Genomic DNA, 13,730 nt, shown 5'->3' on the forward strand with positions numbered 1-13,730 from the left:
TAAATCAAATATCTCAGAGTAACATGTACTCCACTTATGTGCCCTTCATTGACCCAATGAGAGTAGAAACAATGAATCTGGAGTAATATTGCTCTTGGCTACTCTTTGACCCGTATTTCTGGCTCTTCTTTTGCCATCTCCATGACTTTGGGTAAGTTACTGAACCACTAGTCCACAAAGTGGTGGCACCAACAGGATCTATTTCCAGGGCTGTTGTGAAGATTAAATGGGCTTTTTCCCTTTTGTTTAATTTTCTTCTCCTAATTGAAAAACATGAACAAATACAAAAGAAAATAAGTAAGTGCTTAATGAATTTATACAAGTGTAAAGTTTATTGCAGAATAGGTGCATGCAGCTATAATCTACTTTGGGTCATGTATTTTAGAGTGCTATTTATTTTACTCTAGCGCCCAGAAGTACCAGAAGAACAGGAAGAATATAAAGAGCATACTTCTGAAGATTTATATATTTATAAACCACCTATCTCTAAACCATGGGTTTCTTTGGGCAGTGAAAAAGAAATTGATGAAGAATCGGTTAAGGAATCTGCAAAGCAGGTCAGAGGGCTGATATGATCTTCAGTGCATTACCTCTCTGTAATGCTCAACAACACTTATTCCTGAGGGATCTGTAAGGTTTGCTATGTTTGCCAGCACGGATGTGGCTTTTCCTTTGATAGAAGAATGGTTATTGTTTTGGATATGTGGGTATTATGGGTTGAATTGTAGTCCCCAAAACAGATATGCTGAAGTCCTAATGTCCACTACCTCAGAATATGACCCTATTTAGGAACCGGGGGATGCTAATCCAATATGGCTGGAGTCTTTATTAAAAAGATGGCTATGCAAAGACACAGAGACACAGGGAGAACACCACATGAAGAAGGGAGCAGAAACCGGAGTGATATATCCACAAATCAGAGAACAGCAAGGATTTCTGGCCATCTTCAGAAGCTAGGAGAGAGGCAAGGAACAGATTCTCCCTCAGAGCCCTTAAGAGGAGCCAACCCCTCAACACCTTGATCTCAGACTTCCAGCCTCCACACCTATGAAAATAGTTAAAATAATTCCTGTTGTTTTAAGCCACCCAGACTGTGGCACTTGGTTATGGCAGCCCTACGCATACCCAGAGCAGCCCCTGAAAAGAACATTTGCATGTCGGTGATTTATTATGAAAGTTCCATAGAAGAATAGGAAAAGCAGCAGGACACGGACATAGCAGAAGTCCTACAAAGGATGCTATCTCAGGCAAAAGTCCAGTAGAGGAAAGGCTTTAGCTTGAACCCCTCAGGGAACTCTGGGTGTAAATTACACCTGAATTGTCCCAAACACAAGTAAAGGAGATGGGCTTCCATATGTCTCCTGCCAGTCCAACAGTGGTCAAGATGTAAACTGGCAGTCACTATTCTTTGTACCTTTGTACCAACGTGGTCCCAGTAGCCCCAGAGCACTGCTCTGCAGAAGAACAGTAGGTGGTGGCCCTGGAAATGGAAAACACAGAAGTGGAGAGGTAAACAGGAAGTAGAGGGAGAGATTTTAGAGGATCTGAGCAGAGCACCAGTATTGTCTACCCCACATCCATTTTTCCTGGGACTTGATTATGTTCCTTTTACTGTTTACACGTGTTGCAGATTACATATATGATTTCTCGAAAACGAAGTGAATTTGGTGCGCCAGTTAAGTTCAGGGACCAAAATGCTTCCAGCGTAAAAGATGCCTATATTGAATGTACAGCCTACCCAGATAAAAATTTTATCGTTAAGCAACTTGAGAAAGATGTTGGCATGCAAGTCGTCCCCAAAGTCAAGGACACAAGTACTCAAACAAGATGGTAAGTATGTAATGGGGTTGTATATTTTCAAAGGCAAGTACAGTAAAATCTAGCAACATCTGTGATTATTTTTGAAAGACTTTATCATAAATAGAAATGGCTTGACAGTGATGACCTAGGTCTTCACAGAGTGACTCAATTCAGGAAGATCTACTCATCAACACCTTTTAAAATCTCAATAGGAAAATGAGATACAAGTATATAAGACTGTAACCACTATGGAGTGGGAAAATAACTAATGTTGTTAATAATCAACAACCAGACAACCAGAGAAGGGGCCCTGGTTTTCTCTCGCCTTTTCCTCCTCACTGCTCTATTCCACCACCTAAGTGGTCATTCTTACATATCAAATCAGATTGTGTTATGTCACTGCCTAAATCTCTTCTTTAGCACCCCAACACATCCAGAGCCCTTAGGATGGCATTAGGTCCTCCTTCCTCCATTACAAGGCATTGCCTGCCACTCCAGCCTTGTCCCCTGTTCTGAAACAAGCTCTTTATGCTCTACCTCCATGAGCTGCTTCCAGCTCCCAGAATATCTGCTCTTCCATATCTCCCTGCCTTTGCCCATGCTGCTCCTCTGTATAAAATGGCGAACCTGGAGAACTCCTCTCTACCCTTCAAGGTCCACTTCGGTGCCCCTTCCTCTGTGATTTCCTGGAAACATCTGGTAGAGTTGATCTCTCCCTCCTCTGGGTCCCCACTAGAGTTTAGATGGATCTTTACTGTAGCGCTGATGACACACATTGTACTCCTCTGCTTCCCTGTCTGCCTGCCTTGGATCCAGAGCACTTTGAGACTACCCATATCATTTCACACATCAAACTCTTCATTAAAATTAATCCAGTGAGTGAACTGATGTGAAATGGATTGCTGAAAGAATGCTTTGGGGACTTGAGTTAGTCTTTGAAGGTTGTATAAGTCTGAAAAAATACTTAGCTAAACCATGCATTTTTTTTTAGGATTTAAAAAATACTGTTTATTTTAAAATAATTTTAGATTTATGGAAGATAAGCCACAGATGCTGAATATGGTTTAGAGATATGGGGAAAGGAAAAACAGCCCAAATTTTTAAAAAGACTTGAACAGTTCAAGGGGGTGGGAAGACCAGAGTCTGCATGGGACAACAAGGACACCAGCCTGGGGAGAGTAGAGTGAGTAGCAGAGGCAGACAGAGAAGTGGATTCCCTGTGGCAGACAGTAAGGAACTTTGGAAAGTTCTGAAGCAAGGGAGAGGCAGGATGATAGGGCTATTTAAATAAGATGAGTCAAGCATAAGATGAGAGCAGAGGGAAAAAAAGCCTGGAGTTGAGAACATTGGCCAAGTAGGAGACCATTGTAGTTAAACAGGCAAAATGTGGCCAGTGTCTAAATTAAGATGGTGGCAGTAGGCACGGAAGAAAGGGTGGAAAGGAGACATGTGTAAATACAAAATGCCATAACTCCCATCATTAAAACAAACAAAACCCAACTTTTTTGACGTCTCTAGCTATTCCAAGGTCTTTGCTTTTCTTTATAACAAAACTCTTCCTTGTCCGTATTCTCTAGTTCCACTCTCTCTTCAGCCATTTTGTTTTGAGCCCATGCCAGTCTTCACAAGGTCACCAAAGACTTCCAGTGGTCTGATTGCCTAATCCAATGTTCAGACCTTCTTTTTCTCCACTTCTCAGCACTACTTAACGTGGTTGACCATTACTCCTTAAAGCACAGCTTTCCAGTAAGTGTTATGGATGACACTCATTGTACCCATTCTAACTTATTGGCAGCTCCTTCCCAGTCTCTTTTACTGGATCCCTTCCTCCCAGCCTGTAAATATTAGGGGACCCGAAGGCTTACTCCTTTTGATGTTTTTTTTTCTCTAACTATACTTAATCCCTGGGTGAATTTATAGAGTCCTATGATACTAATCTATTGTCTGTTATTGCTGATGACTCCCAGATCTATGCCTTCAGCCTCAATTTCTTACCTGAACTCATTTACTTATCTACTTACTTGAATTTCTAATATGTCTCTTGAGTTTAACATGCCCAACAAAAAATGTTTTCCTTTTAACTCCAAAACTGAGATTCACTGAATTTCCCTCATCCCAGTAAATGACAATGATATTCTTGTAATTACTCAGACCCAAAACTTTGGATTTTCTTGGGTCTATCTTCAAAATATATCCACTGCTATCACCTTGGACCATGCCATCTTCACCACTTGCCTAGGTTATTGTAATGCCTCCTAACTGGCTTACTTCTATCCACTCTTTCCCTTCTGCATTCTATTCTCCATAGAGAGCCAGAGTAATCCTCTTAAAATGTAAGATAACGTCACTGATCAAAACCCTTCAATGGCTTCCCATCCTACAGGAACCTACAAGGCTGCACATGGTCTAGATTCTCTCTGCCTGTTTTCCCTCATCTATTCCAGCCACACTGGCTTCCTTGTTCCTTCAATTCACCAAGCATACTCATAGCTTCCAGGCTACTCTTTTCCCAGACATCCTTAGGGCTCATTCCCTCCTTCATCCAGATTTCTGCTTGAATGAGGCATTCTCTGAAATTCCTGTATACAGATCTTCCATGACAGATGATGAGGTTATGTCCCAACAAACCCATGGTAAGTTGAAAATATCCTAAGTTGAAAATTCATTTAACACATCTAACCTACCAAACGTCAAAGCTTTGCCTACTTTAAATGTGCTCAGAACACTTACATTAGGCTACATTTGGGTAAAATCATCTGACACAAACCTATTTTATAATAAAGTGTTGACTGTCTCACGTAATTTATTAAATACTGAAAGTGAAAACCAGGATGATTGTGTGGGTACACAATGGCTGTCAGTGTATGGGTTGCTTACCCTCATGACCCTGTGGCTGACCGGGGGCTGAGGCTCACTGCCACTGCCCAGCATCACGAGAGAGGATCATACAGCATATCACTAGCCCAGGAAAATATCAAATTCAAAATTCAAAGTACAGTTTCTACTAAATGCATATTGCTTTCACACCATCTTATAGGAAAGAAAAATCACACGTGGAAGGAAGCATAAGTTGGGGGCCATCTATAAAAGCAACCACCACCATTACTATCTACCCCCTAACTCTATTTCTCTTCACGTTATTATCACCACTTGATATGTGTTTGTCATTGTCATTCTTCTCTCACCTTCCCTCCTGCCCCTGCCTTAAAATTCAAGCTCCATGAGACATGAACTTTGTCCGACTTATTTATTTCCACATCCTCAACTCCTAGGACATTTCCCAAAACCCATTTATCAGATGGAGGGAAACAGGGAATGGAAGAAGGGGGAAGAGATGGATCAAGTTAAAGAAGAATGTACAGAACAGATGCCTGACGAGTTCAGTGTTAAGAGGAGAGCCGTGAAATATGCTGAAATCCTATATGAAACATATGACCAGGAGAATCAGGAATCAGGAGTGTAGAGTGAACTAAAAAACACACTTTTCAAATTTATATAAACCAAGTCAGAAGCCATAAAAATGCACTGGTAAAGTCAGGGCACATATACATAGATCCCAGGGGACTGAATAAGAAATGGGCCAGAAACAAGGCAGTCAGGTGAAGAGACAGGTCAGAATTAAAGGAGGTAAAAATAAAGACAGGATCAGTAGTCAAGTCTGGGCCGAGAATTAGGACACCAGAGATTCATAAATACCAAGATGTGGGGGCGAGACAGGAAGGAGAGTGGTGATACACTAAGCCAAGCCAGCCAGAGACTTCTGTTTCTGCCAGGGAACAGAAAAGTGACAAGAATGAGTCAGCCGAGGTAGACTCAGGAGGCAGACTCAGAAAAGGACAGTGAACTTCCAACAACAGGAACCCCATCATAGGACTTGAGACTTAGCAGGCGCTCACTGAATGTAGACCGATACAAGCAGACAGCTATAGTGATACAGATGGAGTAAATAAATGAGAAGTAAGGGAAGGTCTTGACCAATAAGATGAAAAAAAAAAAAAGAATCAAAATGTTCAATTTAGGTGGCTGGGAGAATGCTGGTTCTCCTTAGGAAGATCAGGAAATGAGGAAGGGTAGCTAGTTTGGGGTGGAGAGGATGAGATAAAGGATTGTGATAGAAGGAAAGAAAGGTCAATGGTGAGGTTCAAAGAGGAATGACAGTGAAAGCAAATGTTCACAGTGTTCTGGGTATTCTTCTAAGCGCTTGGCATACAGCAACTGAGTTCTCACAGCTGCCCTCTAAAGTAGGCACTATCCCCATTTTACAAATAAAGAAGCCGAGGCAAAGTGAGGTGAGAAATGAAAGTTCAATGTTTGGGACATAATTTAAATCTGAAGCAATCACAAACAGATCTGCTGAGAAATAACAAAACAAATCACATGTTAAAAGTAAGAGCGACTCTTAGGGTGCCTCTTTGCTGAGATCAACAGGTGCCATAAAATTTCTTACTTAATCCTATCCAGAAGATACTAATATGTGCTAGAAATGAAAAGGTGAAGCTAAGGGTCACCTGGGTGGCTCAATCTGTTTAGTGTCCAACTCTTGATTTCAGTTCAGGTCATGATCCCAGTGGGATTGAGCCCCAAATGGGGCTCTGCACTGAATGCTGGAACCTGCTTGGGATTCTCTCTCCTCTCTCTGCCCTTCCCTTGCTTGCATTATGTCTCTCTTTCCCTTTCTCTCTCTCTCTCACACACACACTCTCTCTCTCTCTCTCTCAAAACAAATAAATAAATTAAAAAAGGTGAAGCTAAGATATGAACCCAAGTCTCTCTGACTCCAATACCAACATTCTTTCTTTCTATCACTCTGCCTTCTGCTACTGATACTGAGCTAACTAGGAGGGGAAAAAATGATTTATTCAACATAAGCAAAACTCTCTTTACTCCTTGTTTGATTACTCTTCACTTAATATATTTGCCTCTCACAGAGATGTTTCACTGACATTTGTTCAACACAGATTAAATATAACCTAATGTTTTTTTGACACTTAAAATGTGCTAGGCACTATTTTAAAAACTTTGCATGTATTAACACATTCAACTTACAATGCTTCTATGTGCTATGTACTTTAAAAGTTTCATGTAGAGATGAATAAACAGACACAGAGAGGTTAAATAATTAGCTCAGGGTCACAAAGCTTGTAAGTGATAAACCCAAGCTTCAAAACCGGGCAGCCTATCACCAGAGTGCACGCTCTCAATGACTATACCATCCGACCTTTCTATAACCCCATACCAAAAGATCAAGGAGCTCACCCACTCTAGTGGGTGAGACTGCCAGTGCCCAAATGCAACAGCATGATATGTTCAAGGGTGGAGGTGAGCACTGAGGGCAGACTGGAGGAAGATCATGTCACCATCATTGCTGGAATGCAAATTGTTTCTAGTTTTGTATATTTAGAGCAGAATTTCTGAGTCTCAAACACTACTGACATTTTGGGCTGGATAAATCTCTTTTGTGGGAGGCTGTCTTGTGCATTGTAGGGTATTAAACAGCATCTCTGGATTCTACCCACTATATGCAGGTAGCACATCCCAGTTGTGACAACCAAAAATGTTTCTGGATGTGACCAAATGTTCCCAGGGGGTGGGGTGGGGTAGGACTGTACTGGTTAAGAAACACTGATCTAATGAACCAAATAGGGAGAGAATGATAAACAAATGTGGCAAATTATTAACTGATGAATCTGGGTGAAGAGTGTTTGGGACTTCCTTAGATCCTTCTTACAACTTTTCTATAAGTTAAAAATATCTAAATAAAGATTTTAAAAAATAAACATTTCTTGATTATGTTGGAAACAAATACATAAATATTCAAAGTATTTCAAAAAGGCAGTCAATATCAACTGTCTAGGATAAAGAAAAAATTCAATATATAGAATTTAAATATAAAATAGTATCTTATTATTGTCACAGAAAGAAACCTTTGACATGTCACAACCTATACTTACTTTTCTTTGATCTAATTTTTGGTATTCTATCATCTTTTAATGTATTAGGACATATCCCAAAAATGCCAGTACACAATATTATCCAAGAGAATTTTCAGAGGAGGAAAAAGAGATATTCGGACAATCCAAGCCTTTGATTGACTTTCTTAATAATGCATCTATAAGGTAAAAATTGTATGTTAAAATTTTAAAATAAAACATAAAATGTGTATGTGTACTTATAGTGATAGGTCTTAAAAGCAACTCCATACATTGTGTCTCGATAGAAAATATGAAGTTATCAGATATGCATGGGCATATGACAAATCCTCAGTCTTTCCTTCCTTTCTATTGTCACCAGTGTGGACCTAGGAGATGTATACAGTTGGGTGTGTGGGGATGTTTTCCTAACAGCAAATTAACAATTATTTATTTACCATAGTTTTTTTTTTCAATGTTTAGTTTTGAAAGAGAAACAGACAGAGCATGAGCAGGGGAGGGGCAGAGAGAGAGGGAGACACAGAATCTGAAGCAGGCTCCAGCTGTGAGCTGTCAGCACGGAGCCCAGCACAGGGCTTGAACCTACAAACCACGAGATCATGACCTGAGCTGAAGTCAGACGCTCAACCGACTGAGCCACCCAGGCACCCCATACCATGGTTCTTTTATTTAAGTCTTTTTTCTCTCCTCCTTACTCCCCTTCTTTGCTTCATTTACTTGTGTATGATTACAAAGATGAGGAGACATATACTGTTCATGACGATGCTGATCTTTGTTAATAACCTGAAGTCGATTCAGATGTACCCTTGTACATCTTATTCCTCACCCCTAATTCCTGCGTTGATTCCACTCTTAGTGGATCTGAGAGAGGTGTCTTCAGAAAGCCCCTCCCCCCCCTCCCCCCCACAGTTACTAGGAACCTGGGATTTCTAAATCAGAGAAAGAGCTTGACAAGTTCTCAAGTCAATATTGGAGTTCAGAGAAGCGGAACCAGTGGTGGACAGGTCTGCCAGTGGTACCCTGTAGGTTGGTTTCCGTTTCTTTCCAAAATTAAAAATTTGTTGGTCAAGTTCATACACAGCCCATGTTTTTCTTTTTCATTTTTAAGAAAACAGCATTAATTTTCCCACTGTTTAAATGTCCTGAAAATTCCAACAACTCTCAAAAATTGTGTCCTGTGTCTAGGGGGAGTTTGGTTCAAAAATTCCCCAATGATGCAAAGAGAGTGCATTAAACTAGACAAAATATATATGTATAGCTATGTTTACTCTGGGTCAAGGCTTCTTGTGAAGTTTGTTAAAAGGTGGAGCAAAGAGAGAAAGAGAGATGTTCCATCAATGCCTAACGACTAACAGCTGTTTGACAGGCTGTCCCTTGCTAACTAGTCATACACTTTAGCTGGCTTGCCTGCTGTGTCATTGTGCCAGCCACCAGAAGGACTATGGAATCAAAGCTAAGGACAGCAAAGCAAATACAATGCCTTTTAACAAAGAGCCAGAAACCCAGAGGCACGAACACAGTTTCTCCTCACAGAATTTCAGTTCTAGCAGGTCTCTGGAGAAGATATTAAAGATACAGAAAAACTGGTAGAATTACATCCTGTATATCTCATGGCAAGGCTAGGGGGACACACTACAGGCATAATTCCATGAAACCTCCCGAAATTGCCAGGGGCTCAATGCTTTTAAAAGGGGGTTGCTGTTTTGTGGACTCTGCTGCTTGATGAGGGGAAATGAAAATCAGGTGCGGCTATGCCTGACTTTGAAGTAAGCCTCCTTTTCTTGTCTAGCAACATAATTAAATGTATTTCTGCTCAGCTACAAAACAAAACAACAAAAACAAAAGAACAGAGAGTGCATTAACTATTTGCCACTCATTCATTTATGGGAAGCATGCTGTACTTTTCCTATGGGACAATGAGAAACAAACAAGAAAACCTAAGGTCTCTCTTTCCCCATTTCAAATTTTAGTGATTAAAATTTTTCCAGCTAAGAATATTAAAAATGAGAAGTCTATGTACAATCCATCTCAAGGGTATAAGTGGCCTATAGCCAATTCTCAATTATCCACATTGTGTATTATCTTTAGACCCTTTATTCTTTTATTTCAGTTGCCATGCTTAGAGAGGGATAGTGAACAGCTTCATAATTCCCTCCCTGAGACATGGGAAGGAGAAGCCGGAACCATAAGAAAAAAGAGGAAAATTGGCATAGGAATTACAGTAGTCCTGGTCAAGAATAAATAAACCCATGTACATATATCACTGTCAGGTTTCCCACTCTAAAACTGTTTAAGGTTTATTCAGTTTTTTAAAGGCTAATATAAGCCTGGTTTTGTTCTGGGAAAAGTGCCCTTTTAGAAATGAGTTCTTTCTGAATTTTACTCATAACAAACCTGAGGGAAACAGTATTTTGCAAAAGAAGGAAATGATAAGAAAGGAGACAGAAGAATTCTCAAGCAACTGGGAAACAGCTCATTTGGGGGTGGGGGCGGGGAGAGAGAGAAACCCTTTAAAAGGAAAGTACTTACAGGCTTTAACTCAGACAATGGTTTTGCCAGCCTTCACTGCATCACCCTCAGAAACCACGTACTGGGGTGCAGGGAAATCAAGAAACGAAACCAGCGAAAAGATGCTGTCTTCACTTCTCCCTTGTGAATTACTTCCTAACTTGAGCTAAGAGGGAAGAATCAGGAAGCCAGAGCAAAGGCCCCTGTTTGTAGCTCCTCTCTTGGAAATTCCTTTCTCGTTCAGGCTGAAACAGAGAAAAAAACAAAAAACAAAACCAAACCCAAGAGTTTGAAGATGCTAACAAACGCTTCTACTTGAAGCTCCAGACTGTGAACCTACCCTACCTAGGGTGTTTCAACGTTAATGCGTATATGAATCACCTGGGATCTTGTTAGACTGCAGGCTCTGACTCTGTAAATTCAAGGTGGTGTCTGTGACTGCACTTTCAGCAAACTCCAGGTGATCATGATGATGCTGGTAGCATCATTGGGAAGATGAGTTTAACCAAGAGTATTCAATTGAGCAGTGAACAGTAGTGTTAATTCTTAACGGCAGGGGTATTAAATGGTTATCCTGCTTAATTACATTTTTAGGAGAATCTATTATAATATTTAGAGTTTATATTTAATTGTCTAAATAAAGGAGGGGATTTTCTTTCTTTTTTTTTTTTAGTGTTTATTTTTTATTTTTGAGAGGGAGACAGAGCGTGAGCAAGGGAGGGTCAAAGAGAGGAGACACAGAATCCGAAGCAGGCTCCAGGCTCCGAGCTGTCAGCACAGACCCCGACACGAAGCTTGAACTCCCAAACTGCGAGATCATGACCTGAGTCGAAGTTGGACACTTAACCCACTGAGCCACCCAGGCACCCCAGGAGGGTTTTTTTTTTCTTATTTTGGAACATTCATAATCAAGAGCCACTCTTTCAGCTTACCACACCTATTAAAAAAAAAAGCTATTTGGACTATCAGTCATTAGGGTAAAACCTCTGGTGGCATTCTAATTGTGGGAGTCCCAGAGGTCATGTGAATGAGCTGGGTTTTCAAACCTAAGTATATGCAGGAGCAATAAACATGACAGAAACTTATAGTAACTATTTTTTGGTTTCGTTTTTTGTTTGCTTATAATACTACTTCTTTCAAGAACATACCTCAGTTTCATATTATAAACAAGTGACTAGGGGCGCCTGGGTGGCTCAGTTGGTTAAGCCTCCGACTTCAGCTCAGGTCACGATCTCGCGGTACGCGAGTTCGAGCCCCGCATCGGGCTCTGGGCTGATGGCTCAGAGCCTGGAGCCTGCTTCCGATTCTGTGTCTCCCTCTCTCTCTGCCCCTCCCCCGTTCATGCTCTGCCTCTCTCTGTCTCAAAAATAAATGAACGTTAAAAAAAAAATAAAAAAATAAACAAGTGACTAAGTAATGGTGGAATAAGTTGGTCAAACTCACAGAAAATAATTATAAGATCTAGAAAACAAGAGTTACACAGAAACACACATACAACTATTTGAAGGCTCAAGAGAGTGACCTAAAGTAAGCAGAAACTGGAGGAGAGAAGGATGAGATGTGCACATTTGCAGTGTTTTTTCTTTAAGTATTGCCTAATCCACAGGAGGCTCAAGTGACAGAAACCTGTAGGCTTATACAGGTCTGTTGGTGACAGAATAACCAAATGGTCAGGGGGAACTCATGGAAAGGTGGTAGCCTCAGACAAGCTGAGACCCCAGTTCCACATAAAAAGTCTAACAAGATCCTAGGCTGCAGACTAACACACTCATTTTTAGGGGAAACCCCAGGAGAGTCCAGAAGGAACTACCAGCATCTAGAAGCTGAAAAATTAAGCAGAGATTTCAGCTACTATTCTACACAGAGAGGACAGAATTTAGAGTTTGAGTCCAGCCAAGTTAACTACATTATAGAACAAACTCCACTTTTCAGAGGAACAAAAGAGAACCCAGAGTCTCTACAACACATCATTTATAATGTCCAGTTTCGTTAAATATGTAAAGTCACTAAACATGTGAAGAAGTAGGAAAATGGGACTCTAGGGTTCTTCCTGACACCATCTCTGGCCCCGAACAAGGGTTTTATTTTCCCCCAACACCAAATACATGGTATCTTTTCCAACTCTCGAATTCTCAGACACTCTCCGGAGTTAGTGCAGTCTCCCCAAGTTAAGGGGCTTAGTCTCACCAGGCTGCCAGTCTCAAGTCCCAGGAGTGCTACACATAGTTCTGACTAGCCAGCTATAATGAGTTTGATACTTCTCCAGAATGACTCATCTAACTCAGGAAAGCACTTCACTTACCATCACCAGTTTATCATAAAGGATGCGACTCAGGAGCGGCCAAATGGAAGAGTTGCATAGGACAAGTTATCAGGGGTGGGAGGTGGGGGAGGAGGGGGCCTGCCAACCTCCCGGCACTTTCTTGCCTTCACCAACTTGGGAGCTCCTATCATAACTTTTAAGACAGGAGCCTGTCAAGCTAGGGCCCTAGGCTATTAAAAGATGGGCCTAAAGGCGCCTGGGTGGCTCAGTCAGTTAAGCCTCAGGTTTGGGTTCAGGTCATGATCTCACAGTTCGAATAAACATTGAAAAAAAAAAAAAAGATATGAGCCTGGCACTCAGAATGTTCTTAAAGGGTCAATATTAGCATTGTTAGCAGGATAGATCTTCATTTTAGGGCTTGTCTCCTGTATTGCGGGTTTAGCAATGGAATGAAACACATTCGTGCCTCCAGGACTTTGTGATAACTAAAACCACCACCACAGATGCACATACAGCATACTTCTAAATTCCAAAGCTTCCCTTGAGAATCTTACTTGTTTTACATTTTATTTTTCAACGTTTATTTATTTTTGGGACAGAGAGAGACAGAGCATGAATGGGGGAGGGGCAGGGAGAGAGGGAGACACAGAATCGGAAACAGGCTCCAGGCTCTGAGCCATCAGCCCAGAGCCCGATGCGGGGCTCAAACTCACGGACCGCCAGATCGTGACCTGGCTGAAGTCGGACGCTTAACCGACTGTACCACCCAGGCGCCCCACTTGTTTTACATTTTATATACATTATATATATGTGTACAATATATGTACAATATATATACAATATGTATATATTATAATCCTGATTAACATATAATCCTAAATATATATATAAAATCCTAATAATATATTTGTATACAAATTAGTACATATGATCATTTGGTATCAAATATGGCTAAGAAAATGGCATTTTCTGTCAGTTTGGGTTTTTCAGGAAGCAAATGAGACCGAGTATAAAACAGAGGTTTAATGAGGGTCCCACTGTGTAAAAAACAAAAAGTTTTTTTTTAAGTTAGCAGGATTGGTTGGGCCCCTGGGTGGCTCAGTTGGTTAAGTGTCTGACTTCAGCTCGGGTCATGATCTCGAGGGTCATGGGTTCGAGCCCCACATTGGGCTCTGGGCCGACAGCTCAGAGCCGGGAGCCTGCTTTGGTTTCTGTCTCCCTCTGCCCCT

At 41.0% G+C, this 13,730-nt stretch overlaps 1 protein-coding gene and 1 long non-coding RNA gene across 4 annotated transcripts in view; one reads left to right on the forward strand and one right to left on the reverse strand.

Moving 5' to 3' along the window:
* Positions 1–13,730, forward strand: part of DNAI3 (dynein axonemal intermediate chain 3) — an 86,353-nt gene that overhangs the window by 23,129 nt on the left and 49,494 nt on the right. For both annotated transcript variants that reach the window (XM_027058722.2, XM_015070394.3), the window contains exons 6-8: positions 408–557; positions 1,631–1,830; positions 7,800–7,916. In XM_027058722.2, coding sequence (XP_026914523.1) covers positions 408–557; positions 1,631–1,830; positions 7,800–7,916 — 467 coding nt within the window. The remainder of the gene's footprint in view (positions 1–407; positions 558–1,630; positions 1,831–7,799; positions 7,917–13,730) is intronic.
* Positions 7,527–13,730, reverse strand: part of LOC113599278 (uncharacterized) — a 71,509-nt gene continuing 65,305 nt past the window's right edge. For both annotated transcript variants that reach the window (XR_003420070.2, XR_008295012.1), the window contains one exon: positions 7,527–10,483. This is a non-coding gene — a long non-coding RNA (uncharacterized LOC113599278). The remainder of the gene's footprint in view (positions 10,484–13,730) is intronic.

This window comes from Acinonyx jubatus, chromosome C1, assembly GCF_027475565.1.
Source record: "Acinonyx jubatus isolate Ajub_Pintada_27869175 chromosome C1, VMU_Ajub_asm_v1.0, whole genome shotgun sequence".
Lineage (NCBI taxonomy): Eukaryota > Metazoa > Chordata > Mammalia > Carnivora > Felidae > Acinonyx > Acinonyx jubatus.